Source organism: Macrotis lagotis, chromosome 2 (genome assembly GCF_037893015.1).
Source record: "Macrotis lagotis isolate mMagLag1 chromosome 2, bilby.v1.9.chrom.fasta, whole genome shotgun sequence".
Classification (NCBI taxonomy): domain Eukaryota; kingdom Metazoa; phylum Chordata; class Mammalia; order Peramelemorphia; family Peramelidae; genus Macrotis; species Macrotis lagotis.
This window is the reverse complement of record NC_133659.1, coordinates 313,443,008-313,470,289: the sequence shown is the minus strand read 5'-3', so window position 1 is coordinate 313,470,289 and position 27,282 is coordinate 313,443,008. Positions and strand designations below refer to the sequence as shown.

The following is a 27,282-nucleotide window of genomic DNA, read 5'->3' as shown; positions in this document are numbered from 1 at the left end:
CGCCCCCCAGCCCGGAGGCGCGGCAGGTGGCGGCGGGGGCCCGGGGCCGGACGGGGGGCTGCAAGCACAGGCGCCGCGCGCGCTTCCCAAAGTTCATTCACAGAGTGAGGCGCCCGGGGAGGCTTCCCCGACTCGGAGCCCGGCCCCGCCCCCGGGCCCGCCCCCGGCCGAGCTCGCCAATGGGAGGCGCCGAGGCGCGGGGGCGGGGCCGGGGCGCGAGGGGGCGGGGCCGGGCCGGCGTCACGGCGTGACGCAGGGGCCGGTTCTCCGCCGCCGCCGCCGCCGCCGCCGCCGTTTCTCCCGCCGCCGCCGCCGCCGCCGCCGCTGCCGCCGCCGGCGCCCCGGGTGGCGAGCTCGCAAGATGGCGGCGCCGGCCGCGTCCGGTGAGTGAGCGGCGGCGGCGGCGCGGGCGCGGGCGCGGGCGCGGGCGCGCGGAGGGCGGTCCCGGCGGCGGCGCGGGCGCGGGGCCGAGGGCTCCCCCGGCGCGGGCAGGGCAGGGTCCCGGGGCGCCGCGGGGGGCCGCGGCCCCGGGAGCTCGGCTGCGGCGCCTCCGGGCGGCGGGGCCGCGGCGGGCACGGCCGGGCCGGGGGGCGGGGCGGGCCCCGCCGCCTGCACCTGCCGCCGCACCTGGCCCGCGCGCCCACCTGGCCCCGCCCCCGGCCCGGCTTTGTTACCGGCGGCGGCCGGACCCGGGCCCGGGAGCGGGCCGCGGCCACACAAAGGGCGGGAGCGGGGGACAAAGGCGGGGTGCGGGCCGGCCCGGGGCACACGCGGCCCGCCCGGCCCGCCCGGCCCGCCCGGCCCTCCTGGGCCGGCTTGGCGCCCGCCGCGGCCCCGGGCCGGAGCAGCGCGCCGAAAGCCCCGGGCCGGGCCGGGCCGGGCGGGCCGCGTGCCCCCGGGATTCCGGCGAGCGGTGCCCAGCCGGGCCGGCTCGTGGGCACGCAGAGCCGTTGTGGGACCGGCCCTGGGCCACGACCGCTCCCCGTGCCAGGCTGGCCCCTCGCCCCCTTCGCGTTGTGGGCCGTGGCCTTCGCGTCCCACCCACAAAGACAAGTGTAAATCTCACTTTCTCCTGGAATCCCGCTGAACCCTTTTGTTGGAATAAAAGCAGGGGGAGACCCCGCTTCCCGCAAGGCTTCTGCTAATTCACGTGTCTCTTAATGGACCGCGATCCAGAAGTCTCTAACTTTCTAACTTGTCTGTATTCGCATCCCCCATCCCAAAACCTTTCCGTTGAAATCCAGAAAAAAAGCCCAGAATATTGTCTTGGCGTCGGTCCAGGAATTAAGATACATTTTCTGCCGAGATAACTTCCGAAGAGAGAAATAAGGAGAGCATCTTGGATGAGTGAGGTTTGGGGTGGCAGAACAAAAGTCTTCTGGAGTTTCTCAACTTCCAGTTTCCCGGTAAATTAAGATCATCATCATCATGGCAGTGGTTTTGGATTTATGGACTGGAAAAGACATGTGTGGTATTATTGCGTGTTCATTTGGAGACGTATTTTGACAGATCTGGGTGGGCAGTTGTGTTTTAAGGTCAGTTTCTGGATTTCAATACTCCATCCAGCGGCTAATCACAAGGAAGGAACTATTCCAGAAACAAAGGACCCCAATCCCCCATCCTCTGGGCCATAGCTGTAGCTTAGGGATGGTTACTATCTCCCTGGCAGTGGTAGTGATTATAATGGACTTCTTGATTCCTTTTTCACCTGACCAGGTGCTGCTTGCCTTGGTACTCCTTTTAGAAGGATGAAACTAATGTAGCCCTTTAAAGTATACAGAATGCTTTGAATATATTCTCATCTTAGCCCCAAAACAACTTGCATACTGCATGTACCATCATTGTCTTCATTTTACTGTTGAGGAAGTCTAAAAGAGGTTGAGGGAGTGACTTGCCCTGAACCACTGCAGAACTTAAACTCAGTTTTTCTTGACTCCAATCAAGGAATTCATCAAATAGCCTCCCCATCCAGGTTAGTGGCAACATCCTTTTAACACTAAAAGATAAGACTCCTAAAACCAGTAGGGGTTTGGTTTTTTGGGGTTTTTTTTGGCAGTCATGAAGCCTGTGGGATCCCTTCTTAGGGGCAATAATGCTTTAAATAATAGAAGGAAATGCTAATATTTCAGTTAGGGGTTAGTGAAATAAAGACACCATTTTTTTGTATCCAAGTCCTGAGCATTTTGGAATCTATTCTCTGGATCCTAGGTTAAAAATCCTTGTTCTGAATAGAATCTGTAAAAAATTTTTACCTGTTATTTGAAGAGTGAGTATTATAAAGGCTGTTCAGGGTTGGTATTGGCAGCTGGTCTGCATATTGATTCATCTGAATTCATTCTTGGATAAAGTCTTTTGTGAGAGCTTGCATTAAGAAATCAGTCATCAATAATGAATGTTTGCCTATATACATATACATGGTGATGGGATGTTCGGACAGTGATATATTAAGCTTAAGATCATCCTTGTTTTTCAGAAACTTAACAGTTGTATAATGTAATTCTTTGAATACATCTCAGATCGGGTCATCAAGCCACATTCCTTCTAAATGAGGAGGAGTGATCCAGAGTAGTCAGTCACCAAGTTATTATTAGTGTTGGAGGCTCAGGTCAGCACTGGGTTGACTGAGAATGGCAAAGCAGGGAAAAGCAAGGGCTGTCAAGATCTGGGAAATTAGGTGTCTCAGGTGGAAGAGGATTCCAGGGTCATCAAAGGTTAAATTCAGGAAAGAAACAGAAAGAATAGGGAATCATCAAACTAGGTCATATTTTATAAGGTTCTACGGTTTGCAAAGTTATTAACACAAGTGGAGATATCATCCCTGGGTTTTTTGGTTGTTGTTGCTGTTTTCAGATGAGAAAAGAAACTTGGAGAGGTGGACAAGAAGGAGCAGACTCCTCAGTTCTCTGACTAAGGCTCTTTTCAGGTTTCGGCCCAGTTGGGAAGAGGTGCCTAAACCACCCATAGGAAAGCATCACACCTAACAGGAAAAGTGTTGTATTGTTATGAGATAAAAACGAAATAAAGGACAGTTTTCTTGAATCAACTGTGCAGGACCTAAGGGGAAAAAACCAGAATGTAGAAAACCAGATTAAGCAGTGGTAACCTCCCAATTTTGGCTATAAATCCTTTCTTATCCACATAGATTGAGGGTGGAGTTGTGTTGTGTTGTCTTGTTTTGTTGGAAGGGAGAAAATTGTTTGAAGTCTTTAATGGAAAAATCCTCCTGTCTTTTCTTACGCAAAATACCTAATAATGGCTCCAGTTAAACATCTACAGAATCTGTTTGGAATGTATCTAAACAATTGATTATTTTGAAAACTGAATTTAAAACTGTGACTTTCTTGAGTCTTCCTACAAATAGCCAGATTAAAGACTGGGAATATGCCTACTTTTAATATTTATTTCCTTTAAAAATCTCCAAAAGGAGTCTAGGCTTTAATGGAATTAGAATGCATTGTGTTTGTGTGTGTGTGTGTGTGTGTGTGTGTGTGTGTGTGTACACATATATATTTCAATTTAAAAGTTTATTCTAGTCATCACTTTCAGTGATACTGATTTGCTCTCTTCCTAATTTGCTTAAAGTGAGATATTTTTTTATGTTTACGGACCCATAGTTTTCACAGAAATTAGATTACTGAAAGGATAGATAGTTTCTGAAATATATTTCTGGTCTGTCATCAAAAGTTAAATTTCTTGTAAATTCAGAGCCATGCAAAATGTGTATACAAATTCCTTTACCTATCAGTAATAATTTAATTACCTAGCTAAATGGTAGCAACTTTTGAAGTGGGAAGAGACTTGTTGCTTCATTAGGCCTTTATTATGTGCTTGAAAAAAATAATGCTCTGCAAATAGCTAAATCAGATTTTGAACTGGTTTAAGTTAACACTAAATTCCCCCCCTCAGTTATCCTGCTATACTAATTATATGAAAATTTGCAACTGTGGCAAGGTCTTTAAGTTTTTGCTGTCCTAAAGTCTGTCAAAATGTGGTTGAGAAAAATATCTAGAATTTTTGTATGTTCCTTCAGTGCCTTCGTGCACATTAAGAGCACCACTATAAAGGCTCTTAGCTAAACTTAGGATGAAACTCATCAGGTTGGTTGTTTTTCAAATCTTCTCTGCAGGTGGTAGTTATAGCTTGCTTTGAAATAGCTGTGGTTTCATCATTGTGGGCAAGATGTAGATCTCTAACCCTACTGACAATTTTTCCAGTGCTGAGGATTGTTATATTAACCTTTATGAAATATTCAGTCTTTGTAGAGGGTGCAATTGCTGCTTGTTCCCTAAAGAGACTTTCCCTGAAGAAAAGAAAAAATACACATGATCAGATAGAAGATGTAAATACTTTCACATTTTTTCATTGTATTTTTACAAATCCTCTTAAAAGAGCCAAGGACTTGAAGTGAGATGTGAAATTATACAATTTAAAACACAAAATGTTTGACTCTGGGTTGTGCTGACCTAGTAAGTCCTTCTACATCTCCATCTACTGCTTTCTATGTTTCTGGAAAAAAGATAACAAGACACTGGATTTGATCAGGGTTCAAATTCTATTACTTTAATCCTTAAAAATTTCTGTAAAATAATGGGAGGGGGTGGGGGAGGAGATCCACTGCAGTCATTCTGCTATACCTCAGGAATTTATCATGGTGCATTCCCTTAATTTGTGTCATTCAGCTCTCTTGGGACTATGCTAAATTCTTGGATGTCCAAGATAAGATGATGGAGCCCCCACTCACCTCTAGAAAGAGGTGAGAAACCTGTACCTATGTAACTTACCATTTAAGCAGTGATAATAGGTATTGGGAAGGAGAGAGGTGGAGGACAAGTTCCAAAATCACTGGGCTTTCAAGGATTTCTTTCAATGGTAGATAAGGGGAAAGAGTGGGGATTCTGTCCCAGACTTGAGAACAGCGGGGCAGAGAATTGGAAGGAGAGAAAACTGGGTCAATTTTTGACTGAAGCCTAGAATAAAATTGCAAGGTAATTTGAAGCCAAATGTTAGAAGCCTTGAATGCCTTGCTGAAGAATTTGTTTTTTAGTGGGGGACTGTTCCTCTTTAAACAGGAGTGGGATGATCAGTCCTGTTCATGGGAAAGTCAAGGGAATGATATGTTGGAGATTAGGGGAAGGGGGAGACTAAAGCAAGGGAATTAGAGGAATTTCAGTAGATCTCAGAGGAAAAGAACCAAGATTCTGAAGACTGATTCTAGTCTTATCCTTTTGGCCTTTGACAAGGGCCCTCCCTCATGGACTTGGGAGTGTAGCTTCTATCAATCAGTCTCTGGTAACTTGACCTTTTCATCTCTCTGTTTTTCAGATGTATCATGAGATTGAAAGTGAAGGCACTTTAGCTTTTTCAGAGGAAAAGGAATTAGAAAGTCATGATATTATTGCAGGAAGGGGCAAAGGGAATCCTGTATCTGTTGTGGATGGAAAAATTCTCAATGAATAGTGATCTTAGGAACACCTCTTTTTTTTTTCCTAGAGGTAGTATCAGAAGAACATTTTATATATTCTTGGACTACTCCATTGAGAAATGACTTAGACTATTTGTTGGTTTCCCTGTAGATTCTGAATTTTTTTTTTTTTTAGGTTTTTGCAAGGCAAACGGGGTGAAGTGGCTTGCCCAAGGCCACACGGCTGGGTAATTATTAAGTGTCCGAGGCCGCATTTGAACCCAGGTACTCCTGACTCCAGGGCCGGTGTTTCATCCACTACACCACCTAGCCACCCCGATTCTGAATTTTCTTTTACCAGTTTGTTCCTGCAGAGATTTTTTTCAGGTCAAGATTTTTTTTTCCCTAGTAGCTTTCATTTATTCCAAAACTTCTTACTTTTGTATTTGTAGTTGTTAATAAATCATTTCATAATTTGTCATAGGCAGTTATAAAGTCACCTCTTCTCTATAATTTCTTAACTTTTGAAAAGTGTGATTTTTTAAATGTGTAGAATATTTGAAATTCATTGTAGTGTATAGTGGTTCTGCTTTAATCTTTTATCCCAATCACCTATCCTTCTTTCCCCAGTAGTCCTTTTTTTTTTGGCAAGGCAGTGGGGTTAAGTGGCTTGCCCAAGGCCACACAGTAGGTAATTATTAAGTGTCTGAGGCTGGATTTGAACTCGGGTCCTCCTGATTCCAGGGTCAGTGCTCTATCCACTGTGCCACCTAGCCACCCCTCCCAGTAGTTCCTAATGAATAAAGAGTTCTTTACTCTAATATTTTATGACCTTTACTATATGGAATAATGCACCTGTAATAAATAACTTCTTCAACTGGCTACTTTTTCTATTTCTGGTCCAATATCATAATTACTGTTTTATAATGGGATTTGATATATGAAAATGCCCAAGCTCCTTTTATTTTATTTTTTATTTTTTTAAAGAAATTTTTTTAGGTTTTTTTCAAGGCAAATGGATTTGAACTCGGGTCCTCCTGATTCCAGGGTCAGTGCTCTATCCACTGCGCCACCTAGCCGCCCCCCAAGCTCCTTTTAGTCTCACTCTCCACCATTGTTTTTGATTATGTATTATTCTGTATGAATTTTGTTATTGCTTTAAAATTAACCTAAAGTATGACCTCCATGGTTTAGTAGACTGTTGATTGTAATTTAATTTATTTAGTAATATCATTTTTATGGCATTGATGTGGATTCTCTAACTTTTTTTAGAAGTTCTGTTTTATTTCTGTGAAAATAGTTTTATAATAATATTTATAGAAGTCTGTGTGTGTGTGTTAGTTTAACTTCCCAGCTGTTTAACACATATTATATTTAATGGGTTTTTCCATTTCTTTTTGTTAGTGAAATACAAAAATCTTACTATTTTGGTGGATTTCAATTCAACAGACATTTATTAAAAGAGCTATTCTGGGCCAACACTGCAGGATGCTGGAGATGCAAAGACAAAAAATAAACTGATTCCTGTCCTCCAGAAGCTTCCCTGGTGGTGGGTGGAGGATGGCAACAAATTTGTTACAATACACAAAAGATACAAAATTAATACAAAGTACTTTCAGGGCTAGTGAGGCTGGGGGAAGACCGAAGGTAGCTGAATTCAGCTGCTGTGGAGAGACTGGACTGGTGAGGCAGAAGTGGTGAGGAAGTTATCCCTGGGATGTTCCTGCAGCCGTGGGAAGATGCTGAGGAAGCATGGGCAGTAAGCCTGTGACACTAGGCTGGGACCCTCAGGGGATTTTGTATTTGATCTTAGAAGGCAATAAGAAGCCCGAGTAGCTTCTTGAGCAGGGGAGTAAAGTGATCCATCACACTGATGTTTTAGGAATTGGTCATCTTTGTGGACAATGTATTGGAGAGTGAGGAGGTTGTCCAGATGTAGGAGAGCTGATGCTGACCAGCTAGGTTGGTGGTCTTGGAAAGAGCTGACGTGAGAAGTTGGGGATGAAGAATTAACAAGACTTGGTTCCCGAGTGAATGTGGAGAGTGGCTGTAATTGGAATTTTGGACTTGTATAACTGGGATTATGGTGGTACATCCTTTAACAGGAATGAAAAGGTGGAAGCACTTCTCTTTATTAGTTTTTTGATTGATTCTCTGATGTTTTCTAAGTAAAAACATTGTCATCATGTAGAGACAATTTTGATTGAGTCAATTCCTAGCCCTTTATATTTTTCTTGTCTTTTTCACCAGGAACCTATCTTGTGCTATGTGAACTCTGTGAGACATGGCATAATGGAGATAGTTGGCTTCATTTTTGTGCCTGACTGGGAAACCTTTCACTCTTTGTTGCAAATAATGCTGTCTCTTTTCTTTGGTAATGCTTTTGATCATATTAAGAAAAGGTCCTTTAATTCATCTACTTCTATTTTTTTTTCCTTTGAGTGCTCTGTTTTGTCGATTTTATTTCTATTTTTAAATATAATATAATGCTAATTGTTTAATTGTTTAACTTTAAACTTCCCAATATAAATCTATCTTGTTCATAAAGAGTAATTATTTGCTATTGCTACTTTCATGTTCATTAATGAAATCTTGTTCTTTCTCTGCTTTATTTCTTCTGGTGTAGAAATCTGAACCCTATTTATCTCTGAGATTTTGGTAGAATATCGTTCTGCTTTTTTTGGAAAATGGTTTAATATTAGAGATTGTTCTTTAAATAATTCATTAAAATTATTTTGTAAATATATCAGTCTAGAATTTTTCTGCTTCATGCATTACTTTCTGTAGTTAGAGGTTATGGATTCCTTATTCTTTATTTGTTAATCTTGTCATTTTCCAATTGTTATAGATGCTCATTTTGCCATATAATTTTGATTAGCTTCAGATAATTTTATTTTTCATTTGCAGTGACTTATTTTCATTTTTTGTTTTTATGGAGTTTTTTCTTTTTAAATTTAATTAGATTTAATGATATAAATTGATTCTTTTAAATTGTATACTTCAATGATCTCTAAGATGTTCAGAAATATACATTTTCTGCTTTTTTTCCCTTTTTTTCCTGAAACATGCCTGTTTTACATTGCAAGCATTTTTTGGGGGGGGTCATTATTTTCTCCCCCTTCTACCTCCCCCAACCAAAAAGATAAAGAAAATGAAAGCTCTTATTGCATGGTCAGGCAAGGTAAGTTTCTGGATTGGCTATGTCCAAAAAACATATGTCTCAATTCTTCATTTTGAGTCTGTCACCATACTGGGTAATTTGTCACATCTTCTGGAATTGGGATTTCTCCTTTCATTGAGGAGAGTATGGAGCTCTGTATTTGTTTTTTGTTTTTTGTTTTTAATAATGTCATTGTATAAATTGTTCTCTGGGTCTACTCAATTTAGCATGAGTTCCTACTAGTCTTTTTATTTTTCTCCAAAACTAGCCATTTCATTATATTAAGGTGTAGTAAATTCATTTGCCATATTTTATTTAGTCATTCCCAGTAGATTGATGTTTCTGTTTATTGAGTTTTTGCCATTTTGAAAAGAACCACTGTAAATACTTTTGTACGTCACTGTGGGGCAGCTAGGTGGCACAGTGGAGAGAGCACTGGCCCTGGAGTCAGGAGGACACTGGATAATTACTTAGCCGTGTGACCTTAACCCTATTGCCATGCAAACAACCCCCCCCCCAAAAAAAATAAAGTATAATACTGTTAAATGGCATGTGGGATTTTGGGTTTTGTCTTCCTTATTTTGCAATTGCTTAGAATTCTCAAGTCTTTAAAAGTTATTTTTCTCTATGATGTTATCACTGTCCACACCGTTCTTCTTCTGCTTATTTTACTTTTCTTTAGTTCATAAAAGTCCAGTTTCTTCTGGAATTGTGTGTTTCATCATTTCTTAAGGTACTATTATGTCCTATTTTGTTACATTCATTTATCAGTTTGCTTATCTTGTTTACCCAGTCCCCAAATAGGAGGTCAGTCTGCCTCTTAGCTTTCAGTTTTTGGCTGCATGAAAAGAGTTGCTCTTAATATTTTTTTGGATACGTAGATCCTTTCACTTTTTCTTTGATTTCTTTAGCCTTTGGCCCTTGTAGTAGTGTATAGTGGGGTCAAAGGGTATATACTCAGTTTGGTTAACTTTATGTGAGTATAATTCTAAATTACTTTGTAAATTGACTGAACCAGTTCACAGGTCCCCTACCACAGTACACTGGTGTGTCTGTTTTGCCACTGCCCCTCCCCCAATTGTCATTTTTCCATTTTTGTCTCATTTGCTAGTCTGATGAATAGAACCTTAAAGTTGTTTTATTTTAAATCTAATAACGATTTAGAGATTTTTTTTAAAAAATTATCAATAGCATGAATTTCTTTCTTTGAAAATTGCTTGTTTGGTACCTAGCTGTGTGACCTTAGGCAAGTCACTTAACCCCATTGCCTTGCAAAAATCTAAAATGAAAAATAGGAAATAAGAAAATTGCTCATTCACACCTCAGATTTCTTTTTCATATAAAATGGAAAGTGACTCTTAAGTTCTATGAATTTGAATCATTTCCTTAATACATCTTGGAAATGAAATTTACTTTTAAAGAAAATTACTTTATCATAGAACCTTATTCAGATTTTTTCCATTCATTTTCCTTATTTTTAGTCTATTAAATTTCTTTGTGCAAAGGTTTCTTAAATTGCATACCAAATTAAAATTGTTGATTTCTATCACTTGTTTAGATGTAGATCTGTTTTCCTATAGATCTGAAAGGCGTTTCTTTTTTTACCCTTCTCCTTTGCCTTTCACAGTTAGGTTATATATTCATTGGAGCTTCTTGTGTGTGATGTGATGTGATGTGTTGTGTTGCTCTGAAGCTGACTTGGGCTAGACTGATGGCCAGTTTTCCCAGACATAGTCACGCTCCCTGGACCCTGGACAGTCCTTGAGGTCACTAGATCCTCAGCTCCAGTGTTTCTTTGCTTGTGCTCCTTGTCTCCGACCTGAGTCTTTCCAGGCTTCAGAGGCTACTTCGTTGAGGTCCTTGCTGTGTTTTCTGCGTTGCCGCTCCTCTTGCCCATCATCTTGATTTCTTCCTTCAGTGATAGTTTTCAATTTCATAGATATCAGATCTTTTTATTATATCTTGATTTGGTTCTAAATCACTTTGTAGGGTTGAAAGCATATCCATTTTGTCTTGTTGAAATATAATTATGTAATCTCATTTGAGAAATTTAGTCTTGCTTTCTTTGACTCAGGTAATATTGATTCATTGGGAAAAATTTGTTTTACTTCATTTTTTTTTCTGTTTAGTTTTTCCTGTGAGAGTTTGTGTCCTTTCCCCTTCTCTTAAGGGTGGGGAGTTTGAATGGGCTGTTTTGTCCATGTTTTGATGTAATATAGGGACTTGGTTTAAGCCATCTTTCTAGAACTATGATACAGCACTTAGATTAAGACTGCTGCTGGTAAATAGTACTAGACTGGTCAGTCCTGAGGCAGATTTCGTCCACTTGTCTGCGCTTTTGATAATGCAGCATGAACATCCAACCTTTTAGCTCTTCTGGGCCTCATTGTCCAACGAAAGTTTGCCAAGTGTAGCACAGAGAATTTAATATTTATTTATGGCTACAATGTAACCAATATTATCAGTGAGTCTGATAATGAAATGCCATGCCCCACGCACGAAAGGGCTTTTTGAGGGTGGTGGGTTGAACGCGCCTCCTGTAAACCCCTCTGCAAAGTCAGCCACTTAGTTCATGAGAAAATCTGAGGCACTCAGAAGGTGAGGTCAGTAAATACAAAAATCACCTTCCTGCGTTAATAAAACAGTAGCCTATTTTATTCTGGACACAGGTAGGTGGCTCAGTGGATAGAACATTGGACCTGAGTCAAGAAGACTTGTTCCAATGCAGCTTTGGACACTTAGAAACTGTGTGACCCTGGAAAAGTCATTTAACCCCTTTTTACTTCCACTGGAGAAGGAAATGGCAAACCACTTGAGGATCTTTGTCAAGATAGCCAATGGGTGGTATTCGTGTACTGTGGTCCATAGGGTCACAAAGAGCTAGCTGGACACTCAGTGACTGAACAAAAACAAGAGCTTCTTCCCATCCTGTTCACCGCTGTGCCAAGCTCAAGTCTTTGGACAAGATTGAAAGGGGTAAGGGAAGAGAACTACATTGGACTTGCTGATGAATTGAGCACATGTTTTCCTAGATAGTGGAATCTAAAGATAGCTGTCAGGTTCTCAGGGTCAGGGATCTGTTATAATTTTTTTTTTAATACCAGATTGCAGTTTAGCCTCATTTTTTGCCTTGGGGCTTGATAGCCTTACCATAGGTGAACATCTTTGGTTCTTTCCCTGAAAAGTAAAACCATCACTGGTGAGTCAAAGTGTATACGATTTAATATTAGGTCTCTATGAGAGATCTTTTTTTTTTATTTTTATTTATTTAAGGCAATGGGGTTAAGTGGCTTGCCCAAGGCCACACAGCTAGGCAATTGCTAAGTGTCTGAGGTCAGATTTGAACTCAGATCCTCCTGACTCCAGGGCCGGTGCTCTATCCACTGTGCCAGCTGGCTGCCCCCTCTAAGTGAGATCTTAAACTATTCTTCTGTTGCAGAATTAACAGTTGAAATTCTGAAATTAGCCCAGCTTTAACCCCCAATATAGATTTAAATCCAGGTATGGAAGATATTCCTTAGTATTTGATTCATGGGATCAGAGCTTGAGCAGAAAGACTCTCTGTCCAAATTTTTTTTTTTAGGTTTTTGCAAGGCAAATGGACTTAAGTGGCTTGCCCAAGGCCACACGGCTAGGTAATTATTGTCTGAGACCGGATTTGAACCCAGGTACTCCTGACTCCAGGGCCAGTGCTCTATCCACTGCGCCACCTAGCCACCCCTCTCTGTCCAAATTTTACAGATAAGGTCATTGAAGGCCAAAGAGAGCTAACCTTGGGGCAGCCAGGTGGTACAGTGGATAGAGCACCGGCCCTGGAGTCAGGAGGACCTGAGTTCAAATCTGACCTCAGACACTTAATAATTACCTAGCCGTGTGGCCTTGGGCAAGTCACTTAACCCCGTTGCCTTGCCAAAAAAAAAAACATACAAGGAGAGCTAACCTTGCGTGTGGAATGAATGAATAACAGTGCTATGATTTGAACCCAGCTTCACTGAGTCTTGATCCAACCCTTGTTCTATTATATTTTAAAATGCCAATGATTTTATTTTATTTTATTTTTTAGGTTTTTGCAAGGCAAACGGGGTTAAGTGGCTTGCCCAAGGCCACACGGCTAGGTAATTATTAAGTGTCTCAGACCGGATTTAAACCCAGGTCCTCCTGACTCCAGGGCAGGTGCTTTATCCACTGCGCCACCTAGCTGCCCCAGTGCCAATGATTTTAAAGGCCACATAATTTAAAATTTTTATAGGGATGATAGAAGGCAAAGTTTGGTTTAGGATAGTTATAAGCAGTGATAAAATGATAAGTTTAGCTCCCTGCCCCCACAACTAACAATTTTGATGGGAACATCATACGTATATACATGCAAACATACACAGATGCTTTACAGATGTGTATTGTTAAGATGTATAACCTATATCAGATTACTGTCATAGGGAGGGGGAAGGGAGAAAAATGAACTCAAAAGCTTATGAAAAGATCAATTTTGAAAACTATCTGTGTGTAACTGAAAAAATATTAAACATATATACATGTGTGTATGTATATGTATATATATATGTATATGTAAGAGTTCAGCAGGTGAACAGGAAATAGGAAGATACAAACAAGACTCAGCCCAGTTATGTGTATTCTGTGGTAGAGTGTGGCTGTTGTGTTGAGGAATGAGGGGAAGAAATAATTTGAACTAAGGCCAGGTTCCTCAGTTGATAGTTTTCAGATGAAGAATAAAAACTATAGTCATATGAAGAAATGCTCTAAATCACTTTTGATTAGAGAAATGCAGAATAAAACAACTATCAGATTGACTAATAGGACCAAAACTCTGGGGTAGTAGGCAGCCACTATGTCCCAAATCAATCTGTTCCACGTTGGGGCATCTCTGGTTGGAAGGATTTCCCTGACATCAGGCCTAAAGTTAATTGCTTCTTTGTAACTTCTTCCCATTGCTTCTGGTTCTGCCCTTTGAGACCGAATAGAATAGGAGCAGTGGGTAAGAACTATTACTTGATTTGTATGTTTTGTTTGATTTTCACATTTTTGTTTAACTTTGGTTCCTCCCCACTCATTGAGAAGGCAAGCAATATACTATAAATTGTATATGTGAAATCATATGGAATATATTTCCGTATGAACCATATTTAGGGAGAACAAGCAGGAAAAATGAGTGAAAAATATATTTCAGTTTGCACTCACTCACTCAGATCTCTGAAACAGATTTTCATCCTGAGTTAGCCCGGATCATTGTTATAAGCAGCATAGTTCAGTCTTTCAGACTTGGTCGTTGGTCCAATATTGCTGGTTCTGTGACTCATGTTCTCCTGTTCTGCTCACTGAAGCAACTTTTTGCAACAATTCATATGTCTTTTCCATAGACCTAAATTTTTTCTCCAGTTTTCTGCCTTAAAATAATTGATAATAATCTGATCACCCTTGAGTTTTCTTCTCTTCAGGTTAAATATCCCCCAGTGCCTTCAAGTATCCATTCTGGGTCATTGATTTAAAGGTGCTCCCTTTTCCATCCATGCCTTGGATGCTTTCTGGCTTACGACGTCCTCCCAAACTGTGGTGCCCCAAACTGAGTGCGGTATTTCTGTTACAGACCAAGGAGGATGAAGACAGTCACCATAGCTCTCTGTGCAGCCATTGCACATTCAAAGTACTTTACAATCCATTTCAATTCCCAGAGCTTAAGACAAACTAAAACTCTAGCCACTAAAGACTTTTAAATTCATCTAACACCTTCACCCCAGCATGCTTCTTTCTCTGTTATGAGATGGCTCAGTGGATAGAGCCCTGGCCCTGGAGTCCTGCTTCAGCCGCAAAGACGGTGTGACCTTGGGAAAGTCACCTAAGCCCATTCCCTGATCATCCTCAGTCTATATACCATTTCCAGATTTTACAAGCATACCATTTGTGTCTTATGTCAAAGTCGTTTTCAATTTTAAACTGCTTAAAGCAAATACAGATCCCAAGGCCTGAATAGTTTCCTGGAGATCTCCTCCTCCATCTATGTCTTCTTTTGGGGTCTGCCATGCAACCAGTTCTGGATATGCTGAACTGACCTGTTGTCTGCCCTAGTTCTCCCCATCCTTTCTACAAGTTCTCCCTCTCCCTTTAACCCTTTGCTGACAGGAGTGCAGCTTTCACATACCCACAGGTGATTTGGGTTTGTTGAAAACAGCACAGCTATTTTTCTTTCCCTTTTCCCCTTTTTTCCCCAAGAGACCAATTTGTAGGCAAAGAAATGAATGCTAAAGAGCAGTGATGTTCTGAATGTTAAGATCCCCCAAGAAAAAGATCAAGGGAACTTCCCACAGCACTTAGAAGCAATTACTGGAAAATGAAAACCTCAATACTAGTGGGAGAAAATTTGGAGTCCTCCCTTCGTATTGTAAAAAGTTTACCTATCTGAAAGGAAAATGGAAAAATAGGCATGGCTAGCGTCTGCCCACTAGAGGGTGCAATTTTGTTACAATCAAAGGCTGAATTTGGCCTCTCCAGAAGCTGTTTGGGTTGAGCCGTTGGTGATCATTGAGAAAAGTGTCTGCGGAGGAGTTGGGAGTGACGCTGAGCTAGAGCATTCATCTGGAGGCGAGGTGGCACAGTGGATAGAGCACCGGCCCTGGAGTCAGGAGGACCTGAGTTCAAATCTGGCCTCAGACACTTAATAATTACCTAGCTGTGTGGCCTTGGGCAAGCCACTTAACCCCATTTGCCTTGCAAAAAGTTAAAAAAAAATTTTTTTAAAGAGCATTAATCTGCTATACAACAAGCATTGTGTAAGGCAGCGCAAGACCACCTAGCTTTTAAAGGACCTTCCTGTTGGAGGGAACAACATACATGACTATGACTTGATACAGAATCTGTACAAAGTAAAAAAAAAAAATCATTTCAGGTAGAGTGGGTACAGTTAACTGGGGAATTAGTGGAGCCCTTCTCTTGGAGGGGCTGGGCATGAGATTGGCCTAGGAGGAAGGAGACTCCAGGCATAGGAGGCAGCAGTCTTGTCAAAGGTACCTAATGAAACCCAGCATGTTGAGCAGGAGTGTCTGGGAAGCAGAGGGGAGAGACTTTGAAGCGAGGATTTCATTTAGAAACCTAGTAAATCACCCAGAATGTATCATGTTAACTGTGCACCAGCCATTGGGATATATTCCCTCTACCCAAGGTGGGTGGAAGAGGGGGAGTTTATTTTTGAAGAGTAATTTTTTTAATTTTATTTTTCAAATAACAAGTATATTTAAAATTAACCTGTTTCTTTTCCTAACAAATAAACTCAGAAAAACATATATATATATATGTATATATATCCACACATATGTTTCCATTCAACAAAACACATTTTTACATTGACTATACCATGTCTAAAAAACTGCATGTCTCTACATTTCAAATTGATCACCTTTATTAATTAGAGAATGGCATTTTTTGTTTTCATTCCCTTGAACTTGTGATTTGTGAGTCTTTCAAGGATATTTTTCCTTTATAATTGAATGCATTGTGTCAGTTCTCTCTAGCATTTGTTCCCAACTCATGCCTGCCTTGAGATTGCTATACATGTGTACATATAGAACTTCCTCTCTTTTAAAAAAATATTTTAGAGATACAGGTCTAGTAATTATATGGTAGCTGGGTCAGAAAGTATGATCAATATGTTAGTTTTCTAGGAAGAGTTCAAGATTTCTTTTCAGAATGGCTCACTGAAGTCATAGCTCCACAACAGTACAGTTGTGGACTTTTTGAGGGGAGATGGTTATTAAATAGGTATGTGTATAGATTGATTAGAAGGAAGGTGACCCTTGGTTTAACATGACAGGTAATAGAGACCTGAATTAGGGTTGGTGGCTTGTATGAGTAGAGAAAAGGGGAGAGTAGCAAGAGAGAGAGGAATGTGGAATTTATGAGCCTTGCCAACTGGCTGGAATTGGGATGCTAGGTAGAACGAAGAGCTGAGGAGAAGTTGGAAACCCAGATGCCAGGAAGGGTCTTGGTGCTTTTAATAGAATTAGGGGATTTGGGAAGTGGCATGGAAGAAGTGTGGTGGTGGTGCTGGTGGTGGGTAGATAAAGAGTCCTGTTTGAAATTCCCATGGGACTTGCATTTGTAAAAGTTCAATAGGCAGTTGGTGATGTCAAACTGGAACTTGGGAGAGACATCAGAACTGGATGTTGAGATCTGGGAGTCACCTGCAGAGGGATGGCAGTTGAACTGATGGGAGTTGAGGAGGTCACCAAAAAGAGGGTAGAGAAGAGGAACCAGTTTAGAGCCTTGGGATACATTACGGAAGGGCGAGAGGGGGCAGGATTTTGATAATTAGCACTGGCTGAGGAATGGAGAAAACCAGTAGAGAGCAGGTCATGAAAACCCAAAGAAGAGGGAGTAAGCAAGAGAGCCCTTAAGGAACAGCTCGAGAGATACTAAGAAGAGTGTGGAGAAATTGAGGACTGAGAAGCCAATGGAGTTAACCATCTAGAGATTATTGGTAACCTTGGAGAGAACAGTCAGCTGAGTGAGATGGGGAGCCACATTTCAGAGGATGGAGTGGTGAAGGGGAGAAGCCTTGAAGAAAAAGGAAAGGATGGTTTTCCCTCGAAGTTTCTCTGATAAAGTGAGGAGAGAGGTATAAGTGGTCAAATAACCTTAAGGGGAAATTAAGGAGGTGATCAACTGAGTTAATGTAGATGAAGCTGCTCCTCACCGTATAAGTGTTAGTCATCAGTTAAATAGAGCCAAATGAAGTGTGCTTAATGAGAGAAGGGAGTAAGGAAAGTCATAGGGAGAGCTCAAGGAAATAAAGGCTACAAAAATGAAAAGGACTACCTGCTAACTTTGACAAGCAGATCAGAAATAAGAAAGGAGCATTGTGCAGTAGCTTCTAAAATTACTATTGTGCTGAAAAAAATTGTTTTAATTGTAGTAGAAACTGATATTCTTTTGTGTTTAGTTTTCAGATCCAAATTATGGACAAAGACTCATTTGGATTATATATTTCTCAGCTAGACTACATCAATATTAACAATGGATAAATGCAAGCATGTTGGGCGGCTTCGGCTTGCTCAAGATCATTCCATCCTCAGTCCTCAAAAATGGCACTGTGTGGATTGTAATACCACAGACTCGGTGTGGGCTTGCCTTAGCTGTTCTCATGTGGCGTGTGGAAGATACATTGAGGAACACGCACTCAAGCACTTTCAAGATAGTAACCATCCAGTCGCATTGGAGGTGAATGAGTTGTATGTTTTCTGTTATCTCTGTGATGACTACGTTCTTAACGACACTGCAACCGGGGACTTGAAGTTACTGCGGAGTACACTGAATGCCATCAAAAGTCAGAACTATGACTGCACTACTCGCAGTGGAAGGATTTTGCGCTCCATGGGGACCAGTGACGACTCCTATCCTTCCCATGGTGGTGCCCAAGCTCTCCTTCGAAACGAAGATCAGATGTTCACTGCTCTTTGGCACAGGAGGCGGATGCTAATGGGCAAAGTATTTAGATCTTGGTTTGAACAAACTCCTCTTGGGAAAAGGAGATTACAAGAAGAAAGACATCGGGAAGAAGCAGAAGTGAAGAGAGAAGAAGCCAGAAGACGGCGACAGGAACTGAAGCGCCAGTTTAAGGCAGAATTGGAGCGAATGCCTCCGAGGAAAAGTTCCCGTCTGCAAGACCTTGCCAGGTCAGGCATTATGGAAATGCTCCCCATAAAGCAACTTGTTCAGAGCCCAGCATCACCAGTGACTAGTAAAAAAGTGTCTACCTCACATGAAATAAGGTTAAGAAAAGTGAGCGATTCCCCTATCAAACGAAGACCCACTGTGACACCTGGGGTAACAGGATTGAGGAATTTGGGTAACACCTGCTATATGAATTCTATTTTGCAGGTATTGAGTCATTTACTTATTTTTCGGCAATGTTTTTTAAAACTGGATCTGAACCAGACTCAAGAATTGCTGGCCATGGCTGCTAGTGGGAAGACTAGAGCTTCCTGTAAACACCCACCACTTTTGGATTCTATGTTTCACATAAAAGAAAATCAAGAAAAATATAAAGGCCCTCCTGGGTTGAGACGCCCAAGTCTGTCTTCAGGTTTAAGTGGTGGGGCATCGAAAAGCCGGAGCATGGAACTTATTCAGCCCAGGGAGCCGAGTTCCAAATACATTTCTCTTTGTCATGAACTGCATACTCTTTTCCAAGTCATGTGGTCGGGGAAGTGGGCCTTGGTGTCCCCCTTTGCCATGCTGCACTCGGTCTGGAGGTTGATCCCGGCTTTCCGAGGGTACGCCCAGCAAGACGCTCAGGAGTTCCTCTGTGAGCTGCTGGATAAGGTCCAGCAGGAGCTGGAGACGACGGGCGCCAGGTATCCGGCCCTCATTCCCAGCACTCAGAAGAAACTTATCAAGCAGGTTTTGAATGTGGTGAATACCATCTTTCATGGACAACTTCTTAGTCAGGTATGAGCTGTTTTTGTTGTGTTTTCAGTTTGGGTGACGTTTTGGGAAGCTCTATTGAGTAAGCCATCCTAAATGGAGAAGGTGGAATCCCACCTCAGGAGAACTAGTGAGCAAAGAAGATTTTTAGGTCAGAAAAGATTGTTTTACAGACATGTTGAGAGGAGTCAGCTCAAAGGAATACAAAACATTTCTAACATTAGAAATATTAACTTCAATATTCACGATGCTCTGCTTTTGATGATCCCCCCCCCCGATGGAATATTTCCAAAGTTCATACTAGCCAGTTTTTGCAACATGTGAGGATAAGACAAGTGTTTGGTATAGTGATGCTGCTGCCTTAAAAAACAAACCAAAAACTTTGAGTGAGAACTGGACTAAAAATTAGGATCAGAGAAGATAATCTGAAGGAAAAGTAGCGGGGCATTAACTATAAAGAATAAAGGGAACTATTTGGACCTTGGGGTTCTTGGGAAGATGATTTTGATGTAGAATAAAATTGCTAAGTCACAGGCCCTTAGAAAGGGGACTTCTTCTGAAGATTTTTTTTCTTTCTTTCTTTGTATCTTCAGTATTTAACACCATCTGGTACCTAGTAAGTACTGAATAAGAACCTGACTTCAAATCCACCTCAGATACTTAAAAATTAATTAGCTGTGTGACCTTGGGCATGTCATGGCCTTGCAAAAACTAAAAAATAAATAAAACCTTATTAACTTGACAAAATGCAACTAGATGAAACTAAATATTGAGGCAGAAGAAGGACTTGGCCATCTTGGCCATTGCCTCCAGCTCAATTCCCAGTTTCAGGGCTGGATGAGATTGTCTTCAAAGTTCTTTTCTGTCATCTATAATGCTTTACTATAGAGAACTATTAATCTGTGGACTTGAAAATGTCTGTCTGGCATCCCTGTTTCCTCTATTCATCTGTGTTTTAGAGGTGGTGGGAGAAGGGCCTTGGTCAAAACTACAGATCTCCAGTAGAGTTTGGACTTGATGGAGAAAGAAGGATCGCCATTTTCTTGAGATAAGCTTATTTTTCAGCTCTGCTTTAAGGCTGTTCTAAGACTGTTTTGTGTTTGTTCTTTTCTCCCACAAGCTATCCCTTATTAAAGATCTTCTTGGTGATCATGTCACTTTTGCAACATGTTTCTTTGAAATTACTTTTATAGATTTCATATGTAATCAATTTTAGAGTATAGTGTACCTGTGAGTCTTAATAACCATTTCCTACCTTTTATAGAGGCAAAATAAATGTAGTGCCACAGTTTGTTACAGAGTAAGTTGTCTTTGATACTAGTGGTGCCCATCTTGTTCTCCCTGGTGGCCTGTGCCAATTTTTTGGCTACTTTTGCAATCAGATTTTGTTCTATTTTATTAGTGAATTGTTTTAGTGGAAAACTATTTCTCTTTAAGGATGTTCTCTGAGAGGCCAGATGGCATAGTGGATTGAAAGTAGGCCTCAAGGTCCAAAAGACATGGGCTTGAGTATTGCCTCTGTTGATGATGATGAGGAGGAGGAGGAGGAGGATGCTTGTTCTTCATTTTGGAAGTAGATCGTGACTTCAGGAAAGTGATGTAATGACAAGCACGTGAATTGGATTAGAGTGGGGAGGTTGTGTTAGGTCACCAGTCTCACTTTCTCCTCTAGAACCATCTGGATCCAGTGGCCAGATAGGAATCATGAATGACTGGAGATGGCCCTGGATATGAGGCAGTCAGGGTGAAATGACTTGCCCAGGGTCACACAGCTAGGAAGTGTCAGATATCTGAGACGGGATTCGAACTTCATCCTTCTGACTCTAAGACCAGTGTTCTGTCCACTCTGCCACCTAGCTGCCCTGTCTCTGCTCTGTCCTGGCAACATGACCCTAGTCTAATATCAGATTTCCCTGCTCTAGGCCAATGATGTCGAACCCAAATAGAAAAGGACCCATTCATCTGTACAAAGGACCCCAGGGCTGCAATAAGACTTTGTTTTAAAATGTGATATTATCTCTGGGTTTTTTTTATTTTCATTTAACAAGTATTTCCCATTTACATTTTAATTGTTTCTGGCAGCACATAGGGAGGTATGTGGACCCTGTGTTGAGCCCTCCATTCTCCTGGCATGAATGATAAGATTAAAGAGAAAAAAAGGGAGGGGGTGGAATTACAGACCTTTCCCTCTCCCCTCAGGATAGACATAATGTGGAGGAAAACAAAAGCCCAAGAACTAAGATTTTCTTCCTCTCCTTCCTTAATTTTGAAAGAATCAGTCTCAACAATCTGGCCCATCTTGTAGGTCAGGGGGATAGGAAAGCTGGAGCCAACCCCACAGGACCATGGCATGACCACCTCCTGACCATTACAACAATGGTTGTTGATCGTGAACCAGGGTCATCCAGAGTAGAAGGGGGAAGAGAGATCATTGGCCTCTTGACTCTCACCTGTCCTTGGATCTAGTTTGATACCAATTCTCCATACGACTACCCACTCTCATGCTAAATCTTCCCCTCCTAGAGAGCTGTGTCAAGGAATGATTTTCAAAGTCTTTGTCCTCCCCCAGTTCTTTGGAGGGGCTGTTCCTGTGCTGTCCCCCCATCTGTGGTTATTCAGAATCATGGCCAGTTTGGGATCCCCTCTCCTCCAAGTAACTACACATCTACCCACCTTATGTGTCAACAGTTTCCCCTCTCACGTGCTGTTAGAAAGCAAAGTGCCTCCCAGCAATGTGCCCTCTTGGCCCTCCAACCCAGGGAAGTTGTCTGCTTCACCCCTCAGTGAGGGAGACCAAGCTGCTGCGGCAGGGCGTGCGGAGTCAAGGTTCCCCTCCCCTGTGCTCCATTGCTCTGTATGCTCTTTCAAGAGCTGCACTCCAGACCCTCTGGGAAACAGGGTCACTTCAAAGTGACAGGCTTGGGAATTCCTCCTCCACTTCACCCACTATCCCTACGACAGGTCAGCCTGCACCGGTGTGGCTGAGGATGGGTTGAGTTAGGATTAGGACCCTATCTGGAGGGAACTCTGATGGACCCTAGGACAAACTGGGCTCAGGGTGGTGCAGGCGGAGGAGGGGGTTTCCTTAGGAATGCCACCCCTGCCCCTGCAGATTGCCATTGGTTGCTGTTGGAATTCATCTGTGGGGCCAATAACATTACTATATTAAAAAATAATGAATAGAATTTATATATCATTTATAATTACTATGTATCACATATATATTAAGATATTAACATTATGGTTTTCAAAGCGCTTTCTCACACCAACCAATCCTGGAAGGTAGAAACATTATTAATATCCTCATTTATAGATGAGGCATTTCTCAGACAGACATAGCTCAGTGACTTGCAGGATCACAAAGCTAGTAAGGGAGGGAGATACAAACTCAGATCTTCCAGAGATCTATCCATTGCTCAGTTTTACTACCAAAAAAGGGACAAGGATTCTTATTCAGAGACTCTTAACACATTGAACTGGCTTTGTAAAACTACCTCTTTAGAGAGTCCCCCCCACATCCTTCTCAGCCTTGGCTCCATCGGACCAGTCACTGCTGGAGTAATTTAACAGATTTTTCTTTGACCCTTGTTATGTCCCTGTTCGGACACCATATGTTGAATCCCTTTACTGGATGTCATATGTTGAGTCCCCTTCTGGACTCCCCCAATCTTCCCCAGGAGAGCACTGGAAGGGTGAGAGACGAGGATGACAAGGGAGACAAGTACTCCATCGAGTGCTCCAAGGTCTCTGTTTATTGAACCAAGTATCAGTGCTTAAATACCTCTCCAGTACCTAATCCACTCTCATTCCCATGGCACTTGGTAAAACAAGACTCTGGTGCTCAAGGACACCAGGTAAAGATAATTTACAGTGCTCCCATACATAACAGTCCCTAACAGACCCTCACTCGTTGGAGGAGGTTTGTTTGCTAAGGGTCTGGAGTCACCTTTCCCCAGGAGCAGTGAGAGCATGAGCTGGAGTTTTATTAACCAGGTAGAGTTGTCAGGGTCTCTTCTCGTTCCTCATGGCTCTATTCCCAGTCTCTGGACCAGAGACCATAGGTGGGTTCTTGGTTGGGGCCCATTAGCCCATATCAGGAAAGCTGACCACTTTTGAAGCCACCAGCTCTTTTATCTGCCTCATCTTTCATTGCATGTTCCTTGAAAATCCAGAGCTCCAGTGACCTCAGGAGAGTTCTCTTTTGGGCACTTTGTTGAGACACACACACTCACATTCACACACACTCTCACTCTCTCTCTCTCTCTCTCTCTCTCTCTCTCTCTCTCTCTCTCTCTCTCTCTCTCTCTCTCTCTCTCTCTCCTCCCCCAGCCAGCAGTTTCCAACACCCATAGAAGACTCCTCGTTCAGTATCAGGAGAATTCTTGCCCCTGGGAGGCCACGCAGTCACCTGCCATTCTGTCCCCCCCTTTGTAGCTAGCACTCTTTATTCGGCTCATCCATGACCCTCGAGGCCATCTCCTTTCCTCCCCAACCACCAGAACTGCCCCCAGACTCTTGAGGTGGCTCTGAAGTGAGGTTTGCTATCGAAATGAAAAGATGTACTTGAAGTATCAAATAGGCAATGAAAATGTACAGGGAGGATGCAGGAGCAAGTGGCTTTCCTTGCCTATAGAAATGCTTTGGGTCATGAGAGGAGGGGGACTCTGGCCTAGGCGCCTGGGTGGGAGTGACCAGGAAGCTGGAGCCAAGGATGATGACGTGAGGAAGGTGAAGGCATGACGAGCACGTGAATTGGATTTGAGTGATGGGGGGCTGTGCTAAGGCCCCAGCCTCACTTGCTTCTTCAGAGCCATCTGGGTCCTGTGGCCAGATACGAATCAGGGCGACTGGAGATGGCCCTGGAGGAGAGGCAGTCAGGGTGAAGTGACTTGCCCAAGGCCACACAGCTAGTAAGAGTTACATGTCTGAGGCTGGATTCAAACTCCGGTCCTCCTGACTTTGAAGCGAGTGTTCTGTCCAGTGCACAACCTAGCTACCCACATACATAGAAATAGTAACCAGACCTGTGACAAAGAACTCTGTGATAAAATCTTTCCGTAGCAATATTAGTGAGCACACCTCTCCAATTTGCAGTTTCTTAGAGAAGTGACCAGAGCGTTGGAGTTAATTGACTTGCCCACAGTCATCCTGCCGATATGGTTCAAGAGATAAGGATATGAAGTCAGACTTTCCCGGCTCTTGGGGCTACTTCTCTAGCCATATTACTATTTATAGTAATTATGGTAGGAGGGTAGAGGAAATGTGGAAGAATCTAAAAAAGGTTTTATATGGAAGATGGTGCATGAGTTATGTCTTCAAGGAAGAACAAGATTCAGTGAGGCAAAAATGAGCACAAAACTACATGCCAAGTAGAGGGCAAGCCAATGTAAAGAGAAAGAAAAAAGCCAGTTTGGCTGGCTTGTAAAATGCAAGAAGGGAAATAACACGATAAGAAAAAATTATAATGGGATGTTTTTAAAAAGCCAAAGTTTAGTTTTTTGTCATCACTCATTACCTTTACTGTGGGGAATTAAACCTAGAATATACTGTCTTCTAGGAAAATGCTAAATATTGATCAAGAGGCAGCATTAGCTTCGTCTCCTTTGAAGACTTCAGTAGGGTTTCAGCATCTGGACTTGGCTTTGGTGTGTGGTTTTATAGATCAGAATCACTCGTAACAAATGCAAGGGGAAAATAGAAACAATTTCTTTGTACCATTCAAGTAAACATCAGTACCACAAAGTAATACTAGTAATAAAACAATTACGGGATATTGGTCCTGTTTGCATGTACTAGTCATTCTTCTGCAGGTTAGTGTCACTGGGGAAAAACTGCAAAACTTCACAGAGTTTATGTTATCAGGTCCTCCATGGATAGGAAGAGGATGGGATAAAATAGGTGAGTTATGAGGATTGAAGAAAGCAGAAATCCCAGGCCAACTATTGGGGAACTATAGGTATAGAAGATAGCAATTGTCTTTTAGTTAATTTTAGATGCATTTGGTAGGAAAAAAGTGAACCTCATGCTTGGTAACCCAAACTTGTTATAGGTTAAATGTCTTTTTGGGGAGGAGGACGTTGCTAAAAATCTGAATAAATTGTACTCTACATCCTAAATTTATTGTTTCCTAGCTGCCAGCATGGTCCATTTGCTTTGTAAATGAAATAAGAGAATCTCTCTCACTTTACTGTTCTGACTCCAAGCACAGAACTTTCTGCCTTCCTTGAGATAACATATTTGCCTCTTTTTCCATGAACCATTTTATTACTAATGGATTTAGAGTCTATGAGGTTTTCTTAAATCACTTTCTGTTTCTGAGATACATAGTTTGAAATATTTAGTTGATTAATACCACCTCTGAGGAAACAAAATGAAGAAGAAGGCTTCAGAAATGGGTATCTCCAAAGTAAATTAAAATGGTAGGCATCCTCATTTGATTTAGTTATTTTTCATGCTGCCTCTATCATTCTTCATCCTAGTTAGCCTTGTTAAAGAGATATTGGTTCTTACTTTTTATTCTTCCTTCTTTACTTTCCAGATCCAATTACTTGCCAAATTTTGTCAATGTTTGCTCTTCTTAATGTAATCTCCTGTCCTTCCCTTTTTCAAGCGTTCTACTGATGTTGCCAAAGTAGACGCCATGGTTGTCACTGCCAGTCTGTAAGAGCAACCAGTCATCCAAAACCCTGCTGCTGGGCATAATCATTATGTCACTCCTGTTCAGAATCCTGTAGAAGCTCCGTGGCCTCCAAAATAAAACAGTCCTGTCTAATGGCACCACATTCCCAAAATGTAGTGTGTGTGTGTGTGTGTGTGTGTGTGTGTGTGTGTCAGAGAGAGATAACACTGAAGAAAGGTGGTCCTCGTAGGCCCAAATTGGCACTCTCACCTCTGCTGGGCCCATGCAGCACACAAGGTCTAATGAGATTTCCCCATGAGGACATGCTTCTGGGGAAACTGGTCCTTCAACTGGTGCCCGAGTGGCACGGTTTGTAGTCCCTCTTCAGCATCGTAGGTATGTTGTGTGCTGAGGTAATCCTCCTCTTCTCCTTTGGGACAATGCAGTTCCATTCCAACAGGCAGCTCAAGTGGTCGGGCGTCGTTGCGTCCCTCGGCTTCATCTCCAAATGCTTTCCCTTCACGCTCCTCCGGCGTGCTTCCTCTGAGAGGCCCCGGACACTGCTCCTGGACCTCGCTCCCCTTGGCCTGCAGCACTGCGTCTGAAGGATGTTACCAGTTCACTAATGTGAAGACTGGCCCTTGATTCTAGATTCAGCTCTTATTTTCTTTCATAGTAATAGTGCTGACGGGTTTCAAGAAGCTCTTTAGGGTTCTTCAATTTTACCAATTTCTCTTGCCTTCCATCACAGCCGTTTTCTGGAGAGAACCTTCTTCGTCTCTTCTCCCTCCCAAGAAGCCACGCACCAGCCCCGTGATGTGTGCTGTGTTCTGTCCCCGCCAGCCTCACCCTCTTCCCTGAGGGCAGAGGTTTGTCCTTCCTGCTGTGGTCTCTCCTGGATCAGGACTGGGGGTCGGTTCCTAGAGTTTAGCCTCCTTATTGTTGGGTTTAGATTCAGTTTGTCCAGGTCCAGCCCATTCTTCTGAATTCCTCATTTATCCTTTATTCCTGCACTTTCCATGATTGTGAGTTCAAGGTAGCTCCTCAGACGTATTTTCACGTGGCGTCTTAGCAGTTAGAGCTTGCTTGTTGTGGAAGTTACTTTTTTGCAGTTTTCCCCCTGGAGTTGTTTCTTATTCCATCTGGAGTTACTTTCCTTGTACAAAAGCATTTTGTGCCTGTGTAATAAAAACGGGCTCTTTGGTCTTCTCCCTGGTCTCTCAGGCTTGGGAAGGGGTTCTAAAAGAAAGCATCCCAGCCGTCTTCTGCTCGCCTTGTCCTGTCCCCTTTTTTACCCATCAGAACAAATATCTCTTTTAGGGAAGGTGCTGCCTTTACTACCAGGAGAGGGCGTTGGAATACGTGGAGAGACTAACGCACTCTTTCTGTTTACAGGTTACATGTCTTGCGTGTGATAATAAATCAAATACAGTCGAACCTTTCTGGGACCTGTCACTGGAATTTCCGGAAAGATATCACTGTAATGGAAAAGAAATGGCTGCGCAGTATCCCTGCTTGGTTACAGAAATGTTGGCCAAGTTCACAGAAACTGAAGCTCTAGAAGGAAAAATTTATGTGTGTGACCAGTGTAACAGTGAGTAAAGACAGTATGTAATTTTAGATGTGTTTTGTGTCTTGAAAGGGCTTCAATCTTGCAGAGAAACACGGTGG

General features: G+C 42.4%; 1 protein-coding gene across 6 annotated transcripts in view; it reads left to right on the top strand.

Moving 5' to 3' along the window:
- Positions 1 to 302: 302 nt before the first annotated feature.
- Positions 303 to 27,282, top strand: part of USP44 (ubiquitin specific peptidase 44) — a 38,908-nt gene continuing 11,928 nt past the window's right edge. For 2 of the 6 annotated variants that reach the window (XR_012476254.1, XM_074226608.1), the window contains exons 1-3: positions 942 to 1,972; positions 17,509 to 19,016; positions 27,007 to 27,205. Coding sequence is in view for 5 of the 6 variants with exons in the window: in XM_074226608.1 (XP_074082709.1) it covers positions 17,583 to 19,016; positions 27,007 to 27,205 (1,633 nt within the window). In the remaining variant the exon portion in view is untranslated. Of the gene's footprint in view, positions 384 to 941; positions 1,973 to 15,793; positions 17,185 to 17,508; positions 19,017 to 27,006; positions 27,206 to 27,282 lie in introns of those variants that run through there. The other 4 variants (XM_074226610.1, XM_074226611.1, XM_074226612.1 and 1 more) reach the window with 4 other exon arrangements.